We start from the raw sequence: 25,099 nt of genomic DNA, 5'->3' as shown, positions 1-25,099 counted from the left end.
TCTTTCTGTCCTGAAAATGAGTTACAAGTGACTCCCTAAATCCAAAGAATTACTGTAGCCTAGACACCACACCCCAAGTCCCCAGAGGTTCATACAATGCCATGTTGCTATCAGTCGTTCAGTCCTGTCAGGGCAAAAAGAGGCTTATGCTGAAACACAGGGGATCATAAATCGGAAATAACACAACCAGGGTTTTGAAGCACACAACCTAATTGTAAACTCTAAGCGAGGTTTCAGTACTTTGGCCCAAAATACCTTTGTTTGCTTAGGGGTTTTTTCTCTACCACTCCGGTATTCCTGCCTGGAGAATCCAATGGACAGAGGAGCCTGGTGGGCACAGTCCATGGAATCGCACGAGCCGAACACGACTTATTTCTCAGTATCTTAGAGCTAACAATGGCTAAGGAAACCCACTCCAGTGTTCTTGCTTGGAAAATCTCATGGATGGAAGAGCTTAGTTGAACAGTGGTTATAACCATGCTTTGCTTACTCCCTGAGGCATGTCTGACTGTGACCCCATGGACTGTCAAGCATGGTCTGTGGGTATTCTCCAAGCAATAACACTGGAGTGGGTTGCCATTTCCTTCCCCAGGGGATCTTCACAACCCAGGGATCAAACTCTCCCAATTGCAAGGGCATTCTTTCCCGTCTCGGCCACCAGGTAAGATCCTTCTGGACATTGGATAATTGCTTTACAATGTATTGTTTTCTGCATCATGAATATCTTTATGCCCAGAATATCTTAAGGCTAATTCAAACTGTCATGGTCTAGAATATTCCAAGAAATAAACGTTCAAACTGAAGTTTCAAAATCCACATCAGGGCCTACTGTAATACTATATGCACTTAGTCCTGTCCAACTTTGTGACCCCATGGGCCAGAGCACACCTGGCAATACTGGAGCTGGCTGCCATTTCTTTCTCCAAGGTATCTTCCCAACTCGGGGATTGAATCTGAGGGTCTATAGTGGACCCCTAGTGCTAGGTAATGAGACTTGAGGCTTCCCTGGTGGCTCAGCCAGTAAAGAATCTGCATGTAATATAGTATACTCAGGTTTACCGTCCTGGTCCAGGTTTGATCCCTGGGTCAACAGTGATCAACCAGTGTGGCCAAAAAAAAAATGTCAACCTTTTACAGAAATAAATCCCAAACTGCTAAGCTTTCTAATATTAACTGAATTTTTGGCTATTTTAGCTATTAGGAACTTAAATGTTTTGGCAAGCAACCAAGACTTAAACCCCAACTTAATGTGGCTACACACCTGAGTGCCAAATTATAAAGCTTAAATTCGATTAGCAGGTACTTACACTTTTGGATGTTGCCAGAGCTAATGGTTTCCTTGGTAATTTAGGAATTAGCAACTCACTAATTAATTTTCTCATTAACTTGAACCACACTCACCCCCAACATCTGCAAAACCAGTATCCATTTTCTAGAGAAGGATGTTACAACTGCAGTATTTACCTTAAAGATCTCAAAAAACATGCCATGGGATCTTCTTGATTACAAGTGTCCTATTTTCCTACCTACACCTTATGAAATTAAAATGAGCATACTTCAGAATGATTTATAAACATTTATTAAAATAGAAAGCTGGACAATTTCCTGGGGTCCAATGGTTAGCGCTGAGCTTCCACTGCAGCAGTCACAGGTTTGATCCCTTGTCAGGAAGCTAGGATCCCAAAAGCTATGCAGAGCAGCAGTCAATTAATAGCTGTTTGCTCTTCTATCCCATGTGCATTCATCACGCTGCCTGTAACAACAGAGAAGCCATTTTTAGTCCCCTTTCCATGTTTCAATTCTAATGCCATTTGGGATACACACAGAATATCAGATCTTTGAACATCATCAAGGCATCAGTGAGAGAGTTCAAGTTGGGCTGAGATCATCACATATTCTTAAACAAAACAGTACAGTTATTTTCAAGGCTCACCTGTTCTATCTGACTGGTATCATAAATGCCCTGAAAAGACACAACCATATGTTAAATCACAGTAAACGAAAAAAAAAATGTGATACTTGTTGCTAAAGTAACCTCAGAATCAAAATGGAACGGTTTTTTGGTTGATATCATTCTATTCATTTGGCAGAATCATCACATCACTGGTTACCTTATAACTCATCAAAAATACCAGAAAATAACTTACCTTGAAATCTTCAGGACAACAAAACATCTGCCTGATTGAAAATGAACAATAAAGACGTTCATTTACAACATGGCCTTGTATATATGATGCCATTAAAATCTTCATTTAAAAATTTGCCCTTTCTCCCATTTTAACATTTTTCAAAAAAAATTCTAGGTCAGTGAGTCTGTTCTGGGCAAAGTGAATCTTTCTCATGATACATTTGGCCAAACCCAGAATATACAACACCTTGATTTAACTCCAGTGCAAGTCAATATGCAGTGTACAAGCTCAGCCGTGATCACACGGACTGTAGCCCTAGATTCAGAATCTGACGTGCCAATCTCATGCTAGATGTTGATAGTGAGATGAGGATGCTACATAGGAAGTTACTGTTCCATTTTGCTGTGAACCTGAACTGCTCTAAAAAGTTACTATCAAACATCAACTACTCATTCTGGTGTTGTCTACAGTTATGACATGGAAATTTCCTCAGTTTTAGCCTGTTCTTATCAAAATGTTAACTCCTAATCCTGAAATTAACTATATAGGACACTTACATTATACTTATCCAAATCCTGAACATTTCAGTGAGACAGACTAATATGACTAATTTCCACTTTCAAAGGTATAAAACAGAATTGTTGCAGCCAGATACATCAGATAGGAGCGAAAGACAGTATTTGCTCATCACTGTTAGTCTGCTGAACTATGTTTTCATCATTGTATCGGCTTTAAATCACAAAACACAAAAACCAAATTTGAGACTTCCATACCTTTGGTTAGAACTCTTGGTTCCTTGCATGGACGTAGTCTCTACCTCTCTTCACACCTGCAGAAATTAAGTTACTTTTAAAATAAGTAGTAATAGATTTCAAAATACTACTGATACTGATTCAAGATACTGTTTCAGTTTTTAAAAACTTCATTCTTTTTCAGAGAGATTCCCATCTGTTTTATTATAAAAATCATCACCAACAGTACCTTGCTTAATAATTAGGCAAGATTGATTTGTCCATCAGAGAACACTATCAAACGTCAACTACTTGGACCAGCACATTTCAGAAACAATGTAAGCCCAAATGCCAGTAGTGAGTGTTTTCGTGTCTTACCCCAAAGAAGTCATCCATAGAAAAAAACATGTAGCCATCATCTGTAAGGAAAAAGACCTTTTCATTAAAAGGTCAATCTTATTGTTAAATCCTCAAGTGTTTTGTCAAAGGGTTCTTCAGAGTTAGACTTGTCAACATGCTAATTTCAGGTCAGACATTTGCTCAACATCATTGCAAAAACCCTCTCCATCCTTTTCATACCATGCTCGACATGCAATTACAAACCAGGCAGATTAGCTTGGTAGTTAAACATTCAACTTCATCAGCAGTCTCTATAACAATGTTTTTGCCATTAATACTCACCAAAAAGGCCAACTGCTTTTGACAGGTCAAGGATTCAAGTTCACCTAAGAAATAAAAGAGTGGTTTTCTAATAGCCAAAGACAAATTTTCACCCCACAAATTTTTTAAATGCCTGAAATCAGATAGAGCTAATTAAGACCTTCATATTCAGTCAGCATTTGCTTATCATCACACAGGCTGTTTTTAAGAAAGGACAAGGACCTGGCTTTTATCTAATGCTTTCAGTACACTTTTCAAACATTTCAAGGTAGGACTGCTTCCTGTGCATTGGAAGGCAACCCAAAAATCATTAGTGGCATTCTGTCGTGTTTGCCCAGTCACCAATGTTTAGTTCACTGGAAATTTTACTTACCTCTTCAACTTCCAGTCAAGTCTGCTTAATGGCTACAAACAAAGAGAAACCAGATCAGTAGTAGTAGTTTACATCTACTATCAGCAAGTTTTACTAAATCAGATACATCAGATAAAATGGTTTCTCTTTCATGATTCGTATCTGTTGAACTATGCAACCATCACAGTATCTGTTTCTTCAGATTCCCCCTAGTATTCATTATAATAAAAGGACGCAAAGATTAACATTTGAAAAGGGAGAAGTTCCTAATATAAGCACCAGTATCCGCCTGGCACTCACTAGTCCCTTTTTGAAAAAAATTCATGGTAATTAAAAAATGGTTTCTCACCTGTCTGCTCATAGATACAGCATCAAGCTTGAGCTTTAAGACCTGGGAAGAAAGTTTCATGTCAAGGTAGGTGCAATCTCTGCGCGCTCTGAACAGCCATTTCGTGTGCCTCAGTTAGAATAATGGTGGTAATAATTCTCGTCATCCTCACAGTCAAGAGTAGCAAATAAACTCTCATCATTGTGGCACATTCAGGGGACTTTCAACCTAACTTTCCCTTGCAAGGGAATTTCAGTAACTCACCACAGCAGTAGTTGTCATCCTTCTGGTACACAACTAGAAAACAGACAAAGAGTATACAATGAAACATACTGTGGTGCTAAGCTAATCATTGCCTCAAGTATTTAAGCCTCAGAATATAAATTTTCAGAAATCCCTTCTGTCCACTACTCTGTAAACCATCACAGGCTTAAAGACCACGTCTAAGATTTCACGCTTCCCACCGTATCCAGCAGTTTCTTACCTGCCCACCAGAAGCCATCAAAATCCACACTGGAGTCATGCCTGCCGCGTTTCCTAAGAAAAGGTTGAGGAATTTTTAAAATGTATTTTGCTGTAAGTTTACGTCACTTACATATCATGTACACAAATCGTTTACACATCCATAACTGCATGAGAACCCCTCAAAATTAAGGTTAGACGATGACAAAATGGTGCAATGCGAAACGCCGCCATTTAAAGAACCACGTGGCCTTCCCGAGAACAGGAGACCGAGGAAGGTTCATTCCCAGGTTGTTAACAAAGACCCATCCGGTGAGTCGGGTTACGCCGCCATCAGAGCCGTTGGCATTCATCAACAATCTCAGATGTCCCTACCAACACAGGCTTCATCAGAGGCAGAGCAAACGAGCTGCGGTTTTTCCCGCAGTTAGGCCCTATAATCAACAGAGTATAAACTAGATCCTCCCCGCACTCAACTCGCAATCCTCCACCATCTCATCTTGAGAGAGCCCTGCGAAGGCCTGCAAGTGGCCTAGGCATACCAGCCAACTCAAGGATACCCAAACTGCTAAGGGCTGGAGGACTCAGGCTAAGTACTTACTTAGCAGCATACAAAAACGGGGAACAACCGGCTCGCAGCCACGAAAGACCGAGATGGCGACCAGGCGCCTGTATATAAGTATTCTGCGCCATGACGTCATGACGCACACTCTCCGCCAGAGACGGCTTCAGCCCCTACCCCCCCCGCCTCAGTCTCCTCCTCTTCTATCCGCACCCCCGTTCAGTCCTCCAAGCCCGCCCCTCAGCCCCGCCCTCGGCCCCGCCTCACCTCGCCGTTGTGGGCGGGGATACAGTTGCCCACGTGATGCAGGATTCCCGCCCTCCTACAGACTGAGGAGGAGGGGAAGAGAGGGGAGGGGGCGCGAGGGACGGAAAGCGCTGGGGGAGGGGGAAGGGGGGCGGTATAAGGGTGAGTGATTTCCTTCCGGCACGTCGCCCGCTCCGGGGGAGGGGGTGGGGGGTTTCACTTCCGGGACGGTGTTCCGGCCCATTCCGGCCCATTTCCACCCCCGGAGGTAGGTGCTGCTCTTTGACTGGGCTCGGGCCCCACACGGTAGTCCCGCTGCCCTGCACTGGGGCCGCCTCGCCCGGTCTCCGCCGCAGCCTGCCCCTGGGGCGCTCAGCCACTTCCTTCCACCCCGCCTCAAGGAACCCGGAGACCTTCCACCCTCTTGGCCCCGGGCCGCGTCGAGCTGCGGGACCCGCCCCCTCGTGGGCCCCTCCCTCAGGACCCCGGGATGGGCGGCCCCCTCCCCCACCGCAGCCCGACACACCCAGATACACACACCCACCTCTGGGCAGCTCCCCGCCCGCTTACGCCTGCCGCCTGGACCGGGTCCCGGGGCGCCGCCCCCTTCCCGGTCCTCTACCCTCACCTGATTGCTCGCTCCGGATCCGCTCGCCTTCCTCTGCTCTCCGCCCCCGCACCTCAGTGACATTTCGCCCCTTTGCCTGTTCTCCGTTCCCCACGCTTCCCACCGCGGACTAAAGCCACTTGAATACCGGAGTGGCCAACCCCATGCCGTTCCCGATTCTCCCTCTTGCAGCTCTCACCCCTCCAGTGCCGACGGTAGAAAAAGACCTTACTCCAGGGGCTTCCTCCTCACTGGGGAATTGCCGGAAAGAACAAACAAAAAAAAGGCGCTGGTGTAGGCTCCAAAATAAACATCTGAATTCATGATGGCATCGACAGAGGCTCTTATTGGATTAAAAGTTTCAAAACAAACAAAAACGCTTTGGAAAAAGGTCAGATTGACTAAAGTTGGTTCTTGAACGCAGTGTATACATACACTTCCCTATTTACTGATAAGTGTGTTGTAATTTCGGGCAATACTGTGAGCTTGTCAGGATAACTTACTGAACTTTCAGATCTTAGGTAACTACGTGTGCTCAAGTCAGTGTCTTTCTAATGGGATTTATGCAGACTACTCTCAACCGGTGAAGATTATTGGATGCAGTTACAGGCTTGTTTTTTAAAAAATCTTTTAAAGTAAAAATATTGGCCATACTTAGCAAATGCTGTTTTTCACCAGCTTTGGGCAACTAAACTTTAGAATCAAAGTATTACCACCCTGAAAATTCCAACTTTGGATTTAGGTAGAGGCAGCTTTATCTACCCTTTCCTAATCCTGAGGGTAAACGTCTTCAGGTAATCTTTATTTTCGTGCTGACAAAACTTGGAGTTTTTCCTAACCTAGCATCTCCCTCCAAGTGCTAAACCCAAAGTCTTTTTGTGTGGGCTCTGACTCTTCAGCTTAGAAATAATGGTTTATGTGGGATATTGGTCACTTTGTAAAATAGTAAACGTTAATTCATGCAGCAAGTAGTAAAATGTTCAGATTTCCCACCTGTGTATAATTAAATCTATTCAGAAAGCTGCTTCATTATATTGTATGCAAATACGTTATGATCAACATTTAGAAAATAAAAATTGTCACACTGGTTTTTTATCCCCTCTATTCTGTTGAACTTCAGTTTTGATGTTACATAGTTTGTTAATAAGGAAAGTATGGGCATAACTTGAATTTTTAGGAGTCTTAATGTTTTTGGTTGTAATGGTATCTTGCTTAGAAACCTAACCTACTAAACCTGTTGCTATTTCTTTTCCATATTAAACATAAGGAAGGTATCTTAATCTACTTGGAGATTTTGAAATTTCAAGCAGTGAAATTGAAATTTCACTGAATAATATTTTAAAATAGGTTTGAATTGCAAAGGAGTGGTTGTAATTACTGATGAGGGTTCGGTTTTCTCTCGCAGCAGGGTTGAATGCCTGCCTACACCCTCAGGCACGACCATGGAGAAAAGTGGGAACATACAACTGGAGATCCCTGACTTCAGCAACTCTGTCCTGAGCCATCTGAACCAGCTGCGCATGCAGGGCCGTCTCTGTGACATCGTGGTCAACGTGCAAGGACAAGCTTTTCGGGCTCACAAAGTGGTCCTGGCTGCCAGCTCCCCCTACTTCCGGGATCATATGTCCTTGAATGAGATGAGTACTGTCTCCATATCAGTCATCAAGAACCCTACTGTTTTTGAACAGCTCCTTTCTTTCTGTTACACGGGGCGGATCTGCCTGCAACTGGCAGATATCATCAGCTACCTGACCGCTGCCAGTTTTCTGCAGATGCAGCACATTATAGACAAATGTACCCAGATCCTGGAGGGCATTCATTTCAAAATTAACGTGGCTGAGGTTGAAGCCGAATTAAGTCAAACGAGGACCAAGCATGCAGAGGGACCTCCGGAGTCTCACAGAGTTACACCAAATCTAAACCGCTCCCTCAGCCCCCGACATAATACCCCCAAGGGAAACCGGCGAGGTCAGGTGAGTGCTGTCCTGGATATACGGGAGCTCAGTCCTCCCGAGGAGTCCACCAGCCCGCAGATTATTGAACAGAGTTCTGATGTAGAGAGCCGGGAACCCATTCTTCGAATCAACCGAGCAGGACAGTGGTACGTGGAGACAGGGGTAGCAGACCGAGGAGCCCGGAGTGACGATGAAGTTAGAGTCCTGGGAGCAGTACACATCAAAACGGAAAATCTAGAGGAGTGGCTTGGGCCTGAGAATCAGCCTTCCGGAGAAGATGGGAGTAGTGCAGAGGAAGTCACGGCCATGGTGATTGACACCACAGGCCATGGTTCTGTAGGACAGGAAAATTATGCTTTAGGATCTTCAGGAGCCAAGGTGGCTAGGCCAACAAGCAGTGAGATTGACAGGTAAGTTGTTTTGTTTGCCCATCTAGTGGCTTACTGTGTAGACATAGCTAAAGCAGGCCCTCTGTGTGACACAAAGAGCATCTTCTTCCTTACTTGATGTTCTTCGTCAAAATAAGTTTATGTTGGGGAAACTGAAAGTGTGCCAAAAGACTTGCATTCTAATTTTTTTAAAGCAGGAAGCTTCTACTCCTGAAGTGTTCAACAGTGTTGTGAGAACTATGGTAAAGTTAGACACTTCATGAATCAGAATAGCATCTGCAGTCACACTAGGATCAGTAATTGCCAGGGCCTCTTCAGAATTGAGGAAGAGAGCTGATCATCAGCTGTGAATCTGACAGCGTTGCCCTTCCTTGGTATGGTCTCACACAGGTAGGTGGCCTCTGGGAGTCTCATTTTCCTTTGTAGCAGTTTACCTTTCTTTGCCTCCCCTGCTACCAAATTTGAGGAAGTATGGTACTAGCAGTGATGGTTCTTTTTAGTGTAATCACAGTAATTCCAAAGAAAAGCTTTTTGAGTGTTTTTCATTCCTTTTTTTCACTTGTCATTTGACTATATCTTTTCCATTTCTTTCATTGATGACAGCTGCTACCATAAACCTGAGAGTTTCTTTTTTTCACCAGTGCTACTATGCGCTATGCCTTACTTTTCTCTTTGCAATACATTGTGATTGTTTCTTTTGGGGGTAAATAACAATAATTTTAATCTAAGTTGAAAGAAAGTCTTAAAGAGAAAAGTATTACCAACTTAGATTGGTAATATTCTTTTCCTTTCTTAAAAGTTTAAAATTGAGTGAATGAACAGTGGTAACTAAAGAAGCTATTCCTTTGGTTTGCATCTGTTCTTGAGAGATAAATGTGTCATAAATTCAGAGAGGATATACTGTATCTACTTCAGTTGGTCTTGGTTTGAGTATTTTCCTTCTTCTGTCTTTCATAGTTAAAATATTCTTGAGCCTAATACTTACTGTCACCTGTATGAGCATTGTTGTCCCCCTTGTTAGAACTGTGTCAGGAATTAAATAGCTTTAAAGGCAAAGGTTTTTGATCTCCACGGTCTGTATCTGAAATATATAGCAAATTATCATGGGACTTGGGGAAAGGATTAACCAAAAACCTAAAATTTACATAGAAGAAACAAAAGACCTAGTTTTAATTTATTCCTTTTTGGTTTTCTAGTACTTAACATAAGGATAGAAGCTTATATTTAGCCTTAGCTTCACCAGATCATATGGTCTATCAGCTGTGTCATTTTTTATTTCTTAAAAATTTAGTAGGGCAAACTTGTCTTATTTCATGCCAACGTGCTAAGTCGCTTCAGTCGTGTCCAACTGTGTGTGACCCCATGGACTGTAGCCAGGCTCCTCTGTCGGTGGGATTCTCCAGGCAAGAATACTGGAGTGGGTTGCCATGCAATCCTGCAGGGGTCTTCCTGACCTAGGGATCAAACCTGTGTATCTTATGTGTCCTGCATTGGCAAGCAGGTTCTTTACCACTGGCGCCACCTGAGAAGCCTTCTTATTGCATATGATTCTATATTGACTCCATGGAAGGACTTCTTAGAAATCTGTTGTTCGATTTGTTCCCCCTTCCTAGACTATAAAGGAGGCAGACGTCAGCAGTTTTTAAGCTCCTCGACACTACTTTCCTGTTAGTCCCCTTTTTGCTCCTCTTCCAACAGATTTAGCCCCTCCGGCAGTGTTGTTCCCTTGACGGAGAGACACAGAGCCAGAAGTGAGTCTCCTGGGAGAATGGATGAACCTAAGCAACCCACTTCCCAGGTATGTAGTGGATTTGAGATTGCTGCGGTGGTTGAAGAAATTGCCACTGTGTGTGAACATAGCATAACGAATAAGAAAGGAAAGATGTTTTGTTAAATAAATGCTGCATTTGATGACTTTTCTCTTTATTTTTGCTTGTGAGCATGCAGGAAATGCACTTTTGGTGTCAGCAGAGTTTGGGAAGTAGAAAAGGATAAGATTGTGGAACTCTTTCCTGATTATAGGAGCCAGTCTGTAGCCCTAAGTGTAATAAAAATAACCTCTGAAAACTTCATGCAGGTAATTTAGGACCTGGGATGGAGAAAGTTTGATTTTGTACATATGTGGTTATAAGACTACATATTTACTAGTTGATATGTATTGTGTCTTTGTAAACAAATTGCTTATGCCTTTTATATCCTGCTTGCTTTTTAGTATGTTTGTATCCTTTCATTTATTTTCTTCCTAAATGTCTTGTTAGACTAAAATGTTTGAGAGGATAGAAATGATGTCTTTAATTTGTGACTCCTTAGCAAATAGTATAAGTATGTAGTTGGTTGATATTTTTGTTTATATTTTCTCACAGGTGTCTATCATTTGAAGATTGGTTTTTAAAAAGTTTGTGAACTCACCAAGTAGAGCACAATAAATTATAAACACTGTGGCCCTTTAAAAGGAAACACTGGTAGATTAAGATTACATAGCTAATTTTTTATCTTCTGCACAATACTGATAGTATCTTTTTAAATTTTTATCTAAACCATTGGATGTTTATTATGTATATAGTGTAGTAACAGCAGCAAGACATTATTATCAACTGTATCTATGTGTATATTATCATGCTGTTTGGTACCAGAAAAGGAATTGTAACCATGAAAGAATTTTTTAGTTTTAGTAAGGTGTCATAAAAAGTGTTTATGAACTTGAAGGAAAAGTAAATTTACTCGTATTATTAGGGCTCTTTTTCTTCTCATCTCTCCAATAGAATGTGATGATTATGTGACCAAAACTATTGTAAAAATAAATAAAGCAGTGAGACCAACCTTACAATTTAATGTGGGCATAAGACAAACTAACAAATACACAAAACACATACAGATAAGACTATATAAACTTAAGTAATGGTGTTGTGGGAATAGGAGTGCTTAAAATGCAGTTACAGGAATCAGTATCTGCTTAAGGAAAGTGTTACTCAGGAGAGTTTAAGTGTGGTTTTTAAAGTAACTAGAAAGAGATAATTTATTCCATATGTGAATAGGATAGGAGTAAAACTTGGAATTCTACAAGGGTATTTACCAGACTGAAACAGAAGGAACAGGCTGTAAAGAAATAGAAGATAAGTAGTATTGTCTGGAATTGATATTAAAAGATGAGTGTAAGATATGCCTTGACATGCATGAAAGTTTATTATGGTGAGTCTACTCACCAGTTATTGTTTTCTCACCACAGAGAACCAAAACAGGACATGACTTACATTATACTAAGAACAAATTTTGATAGGTTTGAAGAGCTTCTTGATTATAAGCGTGATTTGACTGGAAAAGACTACTAAGGGCACTCCTTTATTCTAAACATTCTGTGTTTTTCCTTTTTCTTTCATAGGAAGGTTAAAATACTTGGCCTGATTTTCTAAGTCATTTATAATCTTTCAAACCTGGCTTTTCCTACCGTTCATCAGCATTAACCATCCCAAACAGACAGATTCTATGCCTCAGAACCACATCAAACTTCTGTCTCTGCCCCTTGAGTCAGGGATACTCACTCAGGCATCTGGGTCCACGCAAGGCCCGACTCTTAGTTCCATCTGTCCTAACTGTCCCTTTTGATCTCCCCTTCTTAAACCACTATAGCATTTACACGTGGCAACGTGTAATTTTTTCCTAATTCTCTACTGACTCATATAAATGATTTTCTGATTTACATTAATTTGTCTCCTAAATTGAAATCTCCTTGATAGCAAAGCCCACATTTTCTGATCTTCTTAGTATCTCGTGTTGTCTTATCAAGTGCCACTAAATGGGAGTCGTTTTACCTCTAAGTAGTTCTGAATAGCTAAAATTACTGAAAAGGGGCCCAATAAAGAGACAGCTACTAAATTAAGTCCTCAGTTTTAGAGATCATTAAATAAAATTAAGAACTAATCAGATGATTTTTGAATTCCCTTCAGTTCTTCGAGTCTCTGATTAGTAACTGAAGATTGGGATTGTGGACAGCTATGAAGCCCTTGTCAAGAATCTAGACGGGTATTTGTTTTAGAAAATATGGAAAGCATCCATTTATATGGAATTTATTCATTGTATGGAATAATTCATTTAGAAAACAGTTCTTGAATACCAGCTACATATCAGGGACTGTCAGGTTCTAGCATATTCAGCAATGTAGGATTGTCCCTGTGTGTAAAGAGTTTACAGTCTACTAGGGAATTGCCAAGTGGAAAAAGTGAAATTATCCACTTTTTTTAAAATACAAATTTATTTATTTTAATTGGAGGCTAATTACTTTACAGTATTGTATTGGTTCTGCCATACATCGACATGAATCCGCCATGGGTATACACGTGTCCCCCATCCTGAACCCCCCTCCCACCTCTCTCCCTGTACCATCCCTCTGGGTCATCCCAGTGCACCAGCCCCAAGCATCCTGTATCATGCATCGAACCTGGACTATTATACATGTTTCAATGCCATTCTCCCAAATCATCCCACTCTCTCCCTCTCCCACAGAGTCCAAAAGACTGTTCTACACATCTGTGTCTCTTTTGCTGTCTCGCATACAGGGTTATCGTTACCATCTTCCTAAAATTCCATATATATGCGTTAGTATACTGTATTGGTGTTTTTCTTTCTCTCTTATGTCACTCTGTATAATAGGCACCAGTTTCATCCACCTCATTAAAACTCAACTTTTTTATTTATTCATCTATTTATGGCTGCACTGGGTATTCATCATTGTGCATGGGCTTTCTCTAGTTGCGACAGGCAGAGGCTCCTCACTAGTTGCAGTGCTCGGGCCTCTCACTGCAGTAGCTTCTCTCGTTGCGGAGTCTAGGCTCTAGGGCGCTCAGGCTTCAGTAGTCTCAGCCTGTGGGCTCAGTAGTGTGGCATGAGGGCTTAGTTGCTCCAAGGCATGTGGAGTCTTCCCAAACCAGGATCAAATGTGTGTCCCATGCATTGGCAGGCAGATTCTTAACCCTGGACCACCAGGGAAGCCTGATCCAGCTCTTTGTGACAGAGACAACTAGGTGGCAGCTGTTTTTGTCCTTGCTTCTTTTTAGAGTTCAAAGGAATAAAACTACCAAAGAGACATTGTTTCCTATGACAAGGACCAATCTACATTTTATGCTCATTTATTTGCTCTTTTATTGCAACTTTATTGCAGTAATTTTTAGGTGAAATTGATCATAATGTGTGAGTTTTCTGATTATGGTTCATGATAGATAACTAGAACAAATTTACTTTCTTTTTGTGGACAGTACTGCTATGACACTATTTTCCTTAAAGTTAGGCCTTTTTTTTTTAGGGAATTGGTATCCTCAAGATTATGAATAGTATTAGCAATTTTTGTAATGTTTAATAATAGCTAACATTGAGTTATGCTAAGCACTTTATTAATTCATTCAGTGCTCATAGCATCTGCTCAAGGTAGATGCTATTATATTCATTTTACAAATGGAGAGGCTGATGCACAGAGTAGTTAGATAACTTGTTCAAAATCAAATAATAAGTGGGATGGAGATTTTTTGTTTGCTTGTTCCTTTTTTGGGGGATGGGGTTGCGCTGGGTCTTCGTTGTGGTGCATGGACTTCTCTCCCTGTGGTGTGCTGCCTCTAGAGTGTGCAGGACCACTAGGTGAAGCATGCAGGCTTAGTTGCAGGATGTGGGATCTTACTTCACTGACCAGGGATCGAACCTGGGTCCCCTGAACTGGAAGCATGGAGTCTTATCCACTGGACCACCAGGGAAGCTCCCAGATTTAAACCCAGGTTCCAGCACTCTTAAATTGCTGTAAAGTATAACCAGAGGCTTTCAGGGACATCTCAAGGTATACTGTTATCATATTTGATTCTCATAAGAATATAATAGAATTGGCAAAACATACGCTAACTTTATTTTATGGATGAGGAAACTAAGCCTCAGAGAAGTTGTTCTGTGCTCTGTCAGTGCTCATCCAGGACCTTTTATTGGGATAATCCCTCATTCTTTATGTGAGTTCAGTTTTGATTATCCAGTGAATTAGAGCAGAAATGTTATATGAAATAAATCAGAATCATCTAAAGCCTTACCAGTCCATGCTTTTCTTTACATACTGCTTCCCAAACCTGCTGAGAACTGCCTCTCTTCTGTTGGAAATACTGAAGAGCACTATTGGCTAACAAATGTGAAAGGAGATAAAATGCATTTTTAGAAGTTCAAGAAAAGGATGTAAGATTAATTGCTAGATTCATCTTTCTCCAGTTAATCCAGAGTCAGCTTTCACATATTCTCCTCTTTGCATTGGTACTTTGCCTCTGCTAGATATATGTGTTTCCCTCCTACATACTTTAAATGCTTATATATATTTGTGTATATGTATATAATTTTTGTTCAAAACATTATACATAAAACATACATGTGTTATATATATACACACACACACACAATGACTTCAGAAGTCATTAGGATAAATCAGAAATTTATGAGTGGTGATATTTTAATACAGAATTTTAAATGCAAAGCTTTTATAAATGCAAGGTTTTTTCAATTATTCATTCAAAAGAATATAGTATTCCCTCTCCCTTCTAGCTTTCAGATAGGAGGAAGACTTGTTTATTTCACATATTAAATACTTTAACTATTTAGATTATGTTCAGATTAGGTAAAACAAAATTAAGATTTTACTTGATATTAAGGAATTACTGGGAAGTTTTTAGGTGTGATAGTGGTATTTTAATTACATTAAGAAGAAAAGAATCCTTCTCTCTTAAAAATAACATACTAGAATATTTACATATGAAATTATGCCTGAGATTTTCTTCAAAAAATAATGTGAAAAAGACAAATGGGTGAAGGTAAAGAAAAAACAAAATTGCATGGGTTGAAATTGTTGGGTGATGAGGATTCAATATACTGTTGTGTCTAAAACTTAATAAAAAGTTTTAAAACTATATATATTTCCTCTTCAATTAAAAAAAAAAATTAGGGACTTCCCTAGTGGTCCATTAGTTGAGAGTCTGCCTACCAATGCAGGGGACATGGTTCGATCCCTGGTCCCTGAAGATCCCACATGCCATGGAGAGACTAAGCCTGCGTGCCACAACTGCTAAAGCCAAATGCCTAGAACCTGGACACCACAACGAAGAGCAGCCACTGCTCGCCACAACTAGAAAAAGCCTGCACGCAGCAGTGAAGACCCGGCACAGCCATAAGTAAATCAGTGAGATTTAAAAGTTAAATCAGAAAAGGAAAGCATTTATTTTTCAATAATGTAAAGGCTTAGTTATCTAAGTAGCAACAGCAGAGGTTTAATGCTTTTACGGTAATTGCTTTTTTTGAATGTCTTAAGTAATTCTCTTTCACAATGCAAGAAATGTAGCTTAGTAGGGAGATACTTGATAAATTAAGAGCGATTACAGTGAACTAGCGAAATCATTAGGAATATGTATTCCCCTTCTGTTTGTTTTGTCTGTTTTTTGTTCAGTTTTATCTTTCTGTTCAGAAGGCAAAATCAGAAATCAGGTCTTGTACTTCTTTCTCTGTGGCACCTGTCATTGTATTTGGTAGACAATAGCCAGTTGGTAAATACTGGATATCAAATTGTGAAGAGGTTATAGGAAGGAATAACTAAGTTAGTAAATTTATATCTCAGCCTAGTTTCCCAGTTCTTTTGCTAATTTTCTCTGAGGTCACTTAAATTTTGATCAGTCTTTAGAATAAAGAAAATATGTTGATGTGGTACTAAAATATTTTGGGATAAAAAGGAATACTGTCACCTACAAGTTATATACATTTTTATAAAGCTAGTTACTACTGGGTTAAATTTTGGTATTAATGATAATGCAAAAAATACAATTTATAATGTGCTTGCCATAGTGTATTCTGTACTGTCAGATACAATAGCTATTAGCCATGTCATGTGGCTATTTAAATTTTAATTAATTGAAAGCATTTAAAATGAAAAATTCAGTTCCTCAGTCACACTAGCATATTACACATGCTCAATAGCCACGTGTGTTTGATGACAACTATATTCGATGGTGCAGATTATCAAATAGTTCCATCATCACAGAAAGTTCTATTGGACCAACACTGCCAAAGTACCTACCTGGTTGTCTAGATTCTGATTGCAAATTAGAGTCCAAATGGATGGTAAGAGGGGGCTTAGATTCTCCTATCACTGTAAATTAAAAATTTAGCAGGAGGTTAATAAGCGTGAGGTTTTTCAGCCAGAAACTAACTCATTTGTCCTGTTCTTTTATGGTAATAGAGTAGAGTGGCCTCAGTGTTCTAAGATTCCTATCTTAAAATCTTTACTTTTGGGTAGTAATTAATTCACTGTTTGGATCTCTGCTAAAAATCATTTAGCGTAGAGACAGAAGTAAAAAACGATTTGATGTCTTTTACTGTATATACTTACATAGTTTCACTTGCTTGTTGTCCTCACCTGGTACAGGTAGAAGAGTCAGCAATGATGGGAGTAAGTGGCTATGTGGAGTATCTCCGAGAGCAGGAAGTATCTGAGCGGTGGTTCCGGTACAACCCCCGTCTCACCTGCATCTACTGTGCCAAATCTTTCAACCAGAAGGGGAGCCTGGACCGCCATATGCGCCTGCACATGGGGATCACACCGTTTGTCTGCCGCATGTGTGGCAAGAAATATACCCGGAAAGATCAGCTGGAATACCACATCCGCAAACACACAGGCAACAAGCCTTTTCACTGTCATGTTTGTGGCAAAAGTTTCCCCTTTCAGGCCATCTTGAATCAGCACTTTCGCAAAAACCACCCTGGCTGTATACCCCTGGAGGGGCCTCATAGCATCTCCCCTGAAACGACTGTCACATCTCGGGGACAAGCCGAGGAAGAATCACCTTCACAAGAAGAGACAGTTGCTTCTGGGGAAACTGCCCAGGGCTCTGTGTCCACTACTGGACCAGATTGAAACAGTGAGGGGAAGAGGGCAGACCCTCTTCCCCTTTGGGCCATAAGTAACCAGCATCAGGGCCATGGACTGGTACTTAGATTCATGAAATGCCACATCACCAGATCAGAAGATGCTCCCAAGATGTTGCCAAACTAGAGCATCAGCAACATACACAAAAGCACTAGAGGCTCTTCCCCTCTTTCTTCCCACCTCACACTTGGAAAATAATCAAGCAAATCAACTTTGTAATTCAGGGATCAACAGCCTTGGTTTGTTAACTTTATAAAAGTTTTTTTAACTAAACAGTGACAGATGATCATTTCTCTACCAGTCATGTTTGAACACTGTACTTTGGTCCATATCACCCCGGTGGCTGTCATTGCCCAGGTGTAAAACACAAAGCAGGAGCCTCGGTCATCTGAACCAGCCAGCCACGAAAGAGAAGGAAGTCATCATGATGGTGATGATAAGGGGGAGCTTCTCTTCTTCCTTCCCTGCCAGAACTTGCAGTTTCATATTTCAAGGAAAAAAAAAGAATCCTGGTAGTTCTTTTTGTTTTGAAAGATTAGACTTAATCTTTGCCCAGGCAGGGCACCGGATACTTTGCCTGATTGTTTCACGTAATTGGCCATCTTGGAGCAGTATTCTAATGGGCAGCAGCATCTGAAGCACTTTAGGCACCTGGAAATGAAATGAGCAGCCAAGTGTTTACAATAGGTATTCCTGCATTTGGGGGCTTGAGTGTTGTGTCGAGCAAGAGGGGAGCACGGGAAGGAAGTGTTTTTGTGTCGCAGTTACCGAATATCGAGTAACACAGAGCCAGCTGTACTGCAACTTCCTGATCAGTGTTTGTAAGCCATAATGCTTGCATATCTTCGGGTGTTAAGAAATGGCTCTAGTCCAGATGGATAAACGTGTAAGGCTGACTACCAAAGTTTCATCTAGTCTCTTCGGCTCCTAGTTTCACATAACAGCAATATTATACATCAAAAATGTCACTTTACAGTGAAATGAGCCTGGATTCTATTTTTAAATTCACAGGTCTCCATATTTGATAACTTTTATATGACATTTTAAACATTTTTTCTGCAATATTGTGGTTGTAGAAATTCAACACTATGGTTCTTACTGCAACCACAATTCCATTTCCTCCTGCATATGTGATAGTTTATATTTTCAGTCCAATAGAAGAACCTCACTAATCCATGTCTTGCGTCTGCAAACCTAGTAATTCATAAACCAACCATTAGCAAATTGCTGGTGACTCCAAGAGCTTTGCTTTTTAATAATACACTACAGGGCATTTACCAGAAAACATCATGCACAATCATGTTGCAATAAATTGATCAAGGGGATCAATTTTGATCAGGTTTGGTTACTTAATCATTCCTAAGATTTTTGAAACTTCAAGGGACCTTTTTGGTAATTCTGGGTATTTCTGAGATTCTTAATCCAGCACCAAGAGTCAGAAAGAATTTACCAAATGTAGAGCTTCAGATGCCCTGTCTTGCATGCAGAGAATGAAGGAGGATCATTAAGGGATGCAGGCAAGTAGATGCTTACAAGTTACAATGCAAATAGAAAGAAAACTCTCTGGCTTCTCATAATTGATCACTGATCTTTTAGAGAGTATTTAAATACGTAGTGGTGTAAGAAATTGTTTTGGTACAGGGGCATAGATGATTGTAAAAGAGATTTGGGAGAGAGTTTGATCATGCCTGCACTGGTGGTGAGCCATTCATGAGAACATTAGTGGTGTGCCCCCTTCCTGGGAATGCTTTGGTTATGTGGAAAAGTGGGTAGGAAAGAATGGCCTTGCTTTGATGATCGGAAGTTAGAATGTAGAGGGTAACTTTTAAGCAATCTGAGACCTGTATATATACATACATCTGTGCCCTATCACTAGTGAATGGTTATTTTTCTTTCTGGAAAAACAGAATGCGTCTTGTAACAGGAATGTAATAAGGCTACTACCATTTGATGAGCGCCTACCCTTAAAAGTCATGTTAAAGCCATGTTTGTCTTCAGAAAACAGACTTTGGCATTCTCTTTAGTTGCGCAACAGCATGATAGGGTGAAAACTGCCGCCGCGGGCCATCTTAGGGAGCAACTGTGCTCTGTGGCATAGAAAAAGTGGAGCTGAAATTAGACTGAAATCTTTAAAGAAGCATTTTAGCTGGCAGTCAAGGTTTTCAGTGGACAGATTCTGCCGTTACTAAATAGGCCAGAGGTGCGAGGTACAGAGTATGCTGCTTTAGAAGGACTGTTGAAGCCTACCAAAAATATATACGTCCATCTTACTTTTGAGAAGTATGCTGGGAAGTTCTGTATTGCTTTGTTAGTTTTTTAGATGTTATATGAGAAAATACAGCTTTTAAAACTATTACCAAATTGTAAAAGTGAGGTGCAGTCATTTCTGTGAAGAGGAACTTCAGCATTTGTCAGTGCTCCATCCGGGGTGAGCAACAGACATTTTAAGTGAACTAGGAACTGTTTGATAGATGTGGAAATGCTGTGAGGGTTTGATGGGTTCCCCCCTCCCTTTTTATTCACTGCTAACAGGTTTTTGCTGTATCTATACTGTGAATAGAGTGCTTTTCGGTCATCTAGGACCACTGCAGCACAATCATATTTGCTGGTTCTCGCCTCTTAATTGGCCTAGTGCAGAGCCATGAAATTCATGAAAATTCAAACCAGCCTAACTTTTAAACACATAAGTTTCTGAAAACAATTTCTTCATTTTAGTTAGAAGAGAGATTATTATTCTAAATAACTATCCAAGATTCTTATCCAGATTCACTGTGACATTGTCTTAGTTCTTAGCTAACATCCTTGTAGGGACATAGGAGTTAGTAGTGTTCTATCTACATTAATGAAAAGCTCTATAGGTATGTGCACAGAGGATACCTCTCTTAAGGATGTACTACATGGACTTTTAGCTAACGCTGAAACTCATTACCAAATTTTAGCTTGCACGTGTCACCTTGTGAAGGGAACAGCATTAGCAGTGAGAGCTAAATCATCATTAAATACTCTAATGCCGTGAAATAGCTAACACTGGGACTGTTTTCATTTGTTGAGTGGCCCTTAATTGCAAAGGAGCTACCTAATATTCTTAGCAAAAGAAGAGAGATGACATTAATCTACTTTCATTCTAAAAGGTACCTTTTATTTCTCTCTCAGAATTCTGATACCAGTTTAAAATATGGCATTGGCATGAACAGTAATACTGTACTTTAGGCAGAAGGCTCTTTCTAATGACTTGTCCTCTCTTTACTCAGAACCGTATTTACCTCTGAACAGAGTTGAGTTTTCTGTGAGTTGCAAACTACCCCCTAGTTATTCATTATACCAGAGGGTCAAAGCTAGTCTTGGATATGTAAGCATAAATTAGTTCCTGAAGGATAAAGATTGGTAAATAAGGGAGATAGCAGTTAAGGGAAGTTTTGGGGGGGTTTTTTTTAGTGTTTCCAATTCCCTCTATATCAGTGAAACAGGGTTTTCCAAAGATGGCATGACAATAGAAATAAACCATTTTCCTACTAACTTCATAGTTGAAATCTGACCTTGGTTGGAAGTGGTTTGATACAAGAGTGAAATAGCGAACTTCATCTTTAATAGCTGAATAGTCTTTGGTCAGGAAATAACTTTCAAAAGTTTTAACTGTTTCTTAACATTAATTTTATTTTAACTGGTAAAAACAACATTTTGTTTGACTAAAAGATCTAATTTAAAGAAATGAAAGCAATGAGCAATAGAAAGGAAATTAAATTTGAACAAAGATAAAAAGTTGTAGTCATAGTGGAAAGGCGTTTAATCAGGGAGGAGTTGGAATCTTGGAAGTTTTTATTTTTTCAGCTGTAACCGGCATCTGGATTTTTGTTTTGTTTTGTTTTTTCTCTTCCTCAGATGTTCTCCTTATCTGTATATTCATTCATTCAGTATTTTGGTTGCTGAGATTTAGAAAAAGAATAAGTAGCAATTAAGCCAGATAAATCCCTCCATTTGAGAGGATGCCCTAAGGGGGCAAAATATATCTCTAGGATTTAGGAATTAGATCAAGATTTCAGCAAACCACAGTGCCCAAGCCAAATCCTGAGGTCACCTTTATGTATAAAGAATGTGGTAGTGGAAGAGAGCCACCCCTATCCATTGAGGTGTTACGGCTACTTTGTACAGTCCTGGCAAAGCTGACAGAGACCACAGGGCCTGCTGTCTGGCTCTTGACAGAAAAGGTCGCCACGTCCAGAATTATTAATAGATTTAAAGAATTATGCCATCCCCCTCAATTTGTCGCTCTTGTCATTTTGCCTTTATAACAGGTTGGTTGAGGTTTTAAGTTTGTACTGCCGTGTGTGCATCGGTTTCTTGAAAGAAGTTGCCATCTTTTTCTAGATGCTTGTCTCATTTGTGCTCCTTCTTGAATCCCATTGCTTTAAAGCATTTCGAGCAGGCCTTATGATTTGTCCTTTCCTTTAAGGTAGATTAAGTTGAGGATGGTAATTACAGATTTAAGAAAGTAATTTTTAAAAATAACTCCCATGCATAATAATGTAAAGTTAAATGAATATCATGTTTAGAGAAAATACTGGGGAAGAGAAGTAATGTTTTTATAAGTAAATTTTGCCATTTCTCTAAGTTAACAGATGATGATGGCAAGAATGGATTTATTCTCTCTAGTATTAAAATTAATTTCTCTTAAGAATAAGTGGTTTGATTCCTATCCAAAATCTGTTTTTCTAGATTAGAAACTATCCATTTCTTCACTATAAATCTTCATTTTAATTTACTCAAGTAAACTCACTCTGTTCTATGTGGTGTAGTAAAAAGCCAAAATCTTCCTTTTTTAAAAAAAGAAAAGAATATTTTAAAACTTAAATATCTGAAGATTGAAAGTTCTTTTTAGAACTGTCGTCCAATTTGTTATTGTTTATAATTCTCAATATATATTGGGACATTATATATTTGCTTTGTGAATGTTCATTCTTACTGTTCAATTAGTTTATTTATGCTAGATGTGGAAAAGTAAATGGAAAATGTTAGGATGATAATAAACATAATTCCTTGCAAGAGGAAAATATAATGGCTCCCCATTTGTAAACAGTGCATGGACTTCTGAGTTAAATTTATCTGGGCAGAGTGTTCTAGGCCATGCTCATACAATACAGTGAGTTTGATTCTTACTTTGTTGTGAGTTCTACCAACACATGCAAAGTTTGGATGAGTTACCTAGCCGCATATACGGCACCTCTTCACTATACATTTTATTCTTAAAGTTGCCTTTTTCTAAGTTGGAAATTAGGTTTTATATGTTATACCCTCAGTAATAATCTTCATCTAGAAGATTCCAGTATATTTGCATAGGTCAGATCTGCTTTGTCTTGGAGCACTTATATTAATAATGAGTTCTTGAGATTTTAGAGTAGTTTTTCTGGTTAATTTGGGATTCCAGTCAATTTAGGGTATAGGACTTTGAAAGAAATTGTATTTAGGTAGTCCAGTGAATCATTTGCATACACCTCCATTTGAGGGCTTGGTAACAGATGTCATTTAAATAAGAATCTGTTGAAAATAATGGAGTTTGCCGAGCATTATGACTTCTTTGATAACTATCAATCTTAATGTGGTTTTGCCTCCTTTGCTTTCTAGTGTCTTTCTGTTTTTCACTCTTCTTATTATAAAGTGGTGCTTTTCCTGGGACCAGTCTTTTTACTTTGCATTAAGTAATTTTTCTTGCTCAGGACAAACCAAAGTTGGATAGTTTCATACTTTCAAACCTGACTTAATTACATTCCACACCTGCAAGATATCTGTACAGACTATCTGGTTTTGTGTAGGCAGACTATCCTTCCCTTTGTGAAGAACAGCAGTGGCTTAGAAGGCAAGCATTGCCTGAAATATGCATTACGTTCACAGTGGGTACACATATAAATAAATTTCTTATCTTATACCTTCCCCATTATCTGTAACGTAATTAGGAAAGGTCCATTAGCTCAAATAGTGGAAGCTTTAAACACAAAGCTTAGTTACAAAGGCAGAGCAGTTAAGGGGGGAAAACCACTTTTCTAATGCTTGCTTTTTTTATGTCGACTCAGTAAGTCCTGTTAAGGAAACTAGAATTCACCACCCACTTAAGATATTTGTTCAGCATCTCATACAACCAACAGCACAATTTAATATACTGTGAATCTTAGAATCTGAATTTATCCATAATGCCGGAAGTCAAAGTATGTATCTCATGGGGAAATGTTTCCTACCCTGTGAAATCACTTATATGGTAGGTAGCAAAAGGAGAATCTGTTGTATTAAGTACATTTTTGTTCCATTAAGTAGTTTTTGGTACCAGACAGTGTGCTTGGGATTTGTATAGCAAAACTGATTTTATACATAGTTTAGATGTGGCTTCCTGTACTTGAGAGTCCTAAACCCACTTGGTTAGAGGCTGATATATGTATTTAAAAGCCATGAGGGTGAAAAAGAAGGGGACAGAATTAACCATACTAAGTGCTCTAGAGACATAACTGCAGTAAATTCTCAAAATAACTCTCTGAGGTAGTAACAGAAGTAGCTAAAAATCACTGACTTTGAGTGTTAACTATGTGTTAAGCACAGTTTAATGTTCCTCACATTAATTAACTCTGCTGCTCCTTAGACAAACCCATTAGAGTAGATGCTGTTACTATCCTCGCTTTAAAAAGAAACAGACAGAGAGGTTGACCTAGGCAGTCTTTCTCTAGACTTGACACTCTTTAATGGACTATGTTGCCTTTAACAGGTATAATTATACCATATTTTATAGATGAGGAAACTGTTGAGCCCAAGATTATACGATCGATAAATCGCAGAGCCAATACTTACCAATCTGATTCCAAAGCCCAGACTATCTCCAGTACATCATGTTAACTCTGTTTACTTTAACAGAGTTGAAGTAAACTAGAATATACCATAGCCAGTAACAGCACTGGTTTTAGTGAACTTTAAATTCAGGAATAAGTGATCGGAAGGTTTCTCCAAGAGATAATGCAGTTGATTTCGAGCAGATATTGCATGGTGAACATTTTTTGGGGATATTGCCCACCAATTTAGAGGAGTCACCCATTTGGTGGTTCTAATTGTGAACAACTGCTTGAGTTACTACTACCAAGGCAGAAATTGAAAGATCGCATTCCAGTTACCTGTTGCCATGTAACGAACTCTCTAAACCTCAGTGACTTAAAACAGCAACTACTTCATACATTTCGTGATGTTGTGAATCAGAAATTCAGGAAAGGCTTGTCTGGGCAGTTTCATGTTCCCTGTGGTGATGATTCAGGTCATCTGATAGTATTCAGCAGGTGATTGGACTGGTCAGGGTGTCCAAGGTGAGCTCACGGTCCTGACACCTTGGTTGACCAGAAAACTTGGCCCAGCAGGCCTTGTCCGCATCTCTGGAGCCTCGGGGACCCTCCATCTGATCCCTCTGTCAGAGTAGTCAAATTTAGGAGATCGCAGCTCAGGCCTCCAAGTCCTCTTCAAGGCCAGGCCCAGAGCTTTCATAAGAGTCATCACCACACATTATTGGTCAAAGAAGTCACTGGTCAGCCCAGATTCGAAGGGAGAGGAGATACCTTACCACTTGATGGAAGATGTGTCAAGAATCTGAGACCATCTTTACAGGCAGCAGTATGTGTTCTGGATTTGTCTTAACTCGTGTGTTCATTTAGGTCAGTTGTTTGTGCTGTAAGAAACCATTTCTTCTACTTACCATGAGTTAGAAGAAGCTAGAAGGAGAATGAAACAAAT

At 39.8% G+C, this 25,099-nt stretch overlaps 1 protein-coding gene, 1 long non-coding RNA gene and 10 other non-coding genes across 27 annotated transcripts; 1 reads left to right on the top strand and 11 right to left on the bottom strand.

The window, feature by feature from the left end:
* Positions 1-1,563: 1,563 nt before the first annotated feature.
* On the bottom strand, positions 1,564-5,461 carry LOC147356344 (uncharacterized). 2 transcript variants are annotated; one of them, XR_015143224.1, is made up of 11 exons: positions 5,264-5,461; positions 4,685-4,737; positions 4,465-4,497; positions 4,222-4,263; positions 3,894-3,925; positions 3,542-3,585; positions 3,239-3,279; positions 2,903-2,958; positions 2,148-2,178; positions 1,934-1,963; positions 1,564-1,753 (listed from the first exon to the last, which is right to left on the bottom strand). It is a non-coding gene; the product is annotated as an uncharacterized LOC147356344 (long non-coding RNA). The 2 variants fall into 2 exon arrangements; XR_015143225.1 differs by lacking the exon at positions 2,148-2,178 and having other exon boundaries at positions 5,264-5,454.
* LOC147356354 (small nucleolar RNA SNORD81) lies at positions 1,824-1,900 on the bottom strand. The gene has a single exon (XR_015143856.1). It is a non-coding gene; the product is annotated as a small nucleolar RNA SNORD81 (small nucleolar RNA).
* LOC147356353 (small nucleolar RNA SNORD47) lies at positions 2,033-2,109 on the bottom strand. The gene has a single exon (XR_015143885.1). It is a non-coding gene; the product is annotated as a small nucleolar RNA SNORD47 (small nucleolar RNA).
* Positions 2,778-2,858, bottom strand: LOC147356352 (small nucleolar RNA snR60/Z15/Z230/Z193/J17). Its single transcript, XR_015143868.1, has one exon. It is a non-coding gene; the product is annotated as a small nucleolar RNA snR60/Z15/Z230/Z193/J17 (small nucleolar RNA).
* LOC147356351 (small nucleolar RNA SNORD79) lies at positions 3,029-3,109 on the bottom strand. The gene has a single exon (XR_015143854.1). It is a non-coding gene; the product is annotated as a small nucleolar RNA SNORD79 (small nucleolar RNA).
* LOC147356350 (small nucleolar RNA SNORD78) lies at positions 3,351-3,415 on the bottom strand. Its single transcript, XR_015143877.1, has one exon. It is a non-coding gene; the product is annotated as a small nucleolar RNA SNORD78 (small nucleolar RNA).
* On the bottom strand, positions 3,658-3,718 carry LOC147356349 (small nucleolar RNA SNORD44). Its single transcript, XR_015143866.1, has one exon. It is a non-coding gene; the product is annotated as a small nucleolar RNA SNORD44 (small nucleolar RNA).
* LOC147356348 (small nucleolar RNA SNORD77) lies at positions 3,994-4,062 on the bottom strand. Its single transcript, XR_015143895.1, has one exon. It is a non-coding gene; the product is annotated as a small nucleolar RNA SNORD77 (small nucleolar RNA).
* On the bottom strand, positions 4,328-4,409 carry LOC147356347 (small nucleolar RNA SNORD24). Its single transcript, XR_015143855.1, has one exon. It is a non-coding gene; the product is annotated as a small nucleolar RNA SNORD24 (small nucleolar RNA).
* Positions 4,569-4,631, bottom strand: LOC147356346 (small nucleolar RNA SNORD75). The gene has a single exon (XR_015143874.1). It is a non-coding gene; the product is annotated as a small nucleolar RNA SNORD75 (small nucleolar RNA).
* Positions 4,987-5,066, bottom strand: LOC147356345 (small nucleolar RNA SNORD74). The gene has a single exon (XR_015143863.1). It is a non-coding gene; the product is annotated as a small nucleolar RNA SNORD74 (small nucleolar RNA).
* On the top strand, positions 5,414-18,679 carry ZBTB37 (zinc finger and BTB domain containing 37). Of its 15 annotated transcripts, none has more exons than XR_015143215.1 (6): positions 5,414-5,738; positions 6,270-6,468; positions 7,486-8,442; positions 10,120-10,219; positions 10,369-10,498; positions 16,847-18,679. XR_015143215.1 is itself a non-coding variant. In XM_086343719.1 (5 exons), exons 3-5 carry the CDS (start codon positions 7,520-7,522, stop codon positions 17,333-17,335), a joined length of 1,512 nt encoding a protein of 503 aa, XP_086199845.1. In that variant the 5' UTR covers positions 5,414-5,738; positions 6,270-6,468; positions 7,486-7,519; the 3' UTR covers positions 17,336-18,679. The 15 variants fall into 15 exon arrangements, 5 of the variants coding, with proteins under 5 accessions (XP_086199845.1, XP_086199849.1, XP_086199846.1 ...); XR_015143221.1 differs by having other exon boundaries at positions 10,362-10,498; positions 16,847-18,246; XR_015143222.1 differs by lacking the exon at positions 10,369-10,498 and adding an exon at positions 15,377-15,602 and having other exon boundaries at positions 16,847-17,620.
* Positions 18,680-25,099: the final 6,420 nt, after the last annotated feature.

This window comes from Bos grunniens, chromosome 16 (genome assembly GCF_055505025.1).
Source record: "Bos grunniens cultivar Pamir isolate PY7600 chromosome 16, Bosgru_T2T1.0, whole genome shotgun sequence".
NCBI classification, from domain to species: domain Eukaryota; kingdom Metazoa; phylum Chordata; class Mammalia; order Artiodactyla; family Bovidae; genus Bos; species Bos grunniens.
This window is presented reverse-complemented; position numbering and strand designations above follow the sequence as displayed.

Excerpts from the sequence above, each read along its gene's own strand:
- ZBTB37 (XM_086343719.1), top strand. The coding sequence starts at position 7,520 with ATGGAGAAAAGTGGGAACATACAACTGGAGATCCCTGACTTCAGCAAC. Across the intron at positions 8,443-10,119 it reads ACAAGCAGTGAGATTGACAG|ATTTAGCCCCTCCGGCAGTG; the intron begins GTAAGTTGTTTT and ends CTCTTCCAACAG. Across the intron at positions 10,220-16,846 it reads CTAAGCAACCCACTTCCCAG|GTAGAAGAGTCAGCAATGAT; the intron begins GTATGTAGTGGA and ends CACCTGGTACAG.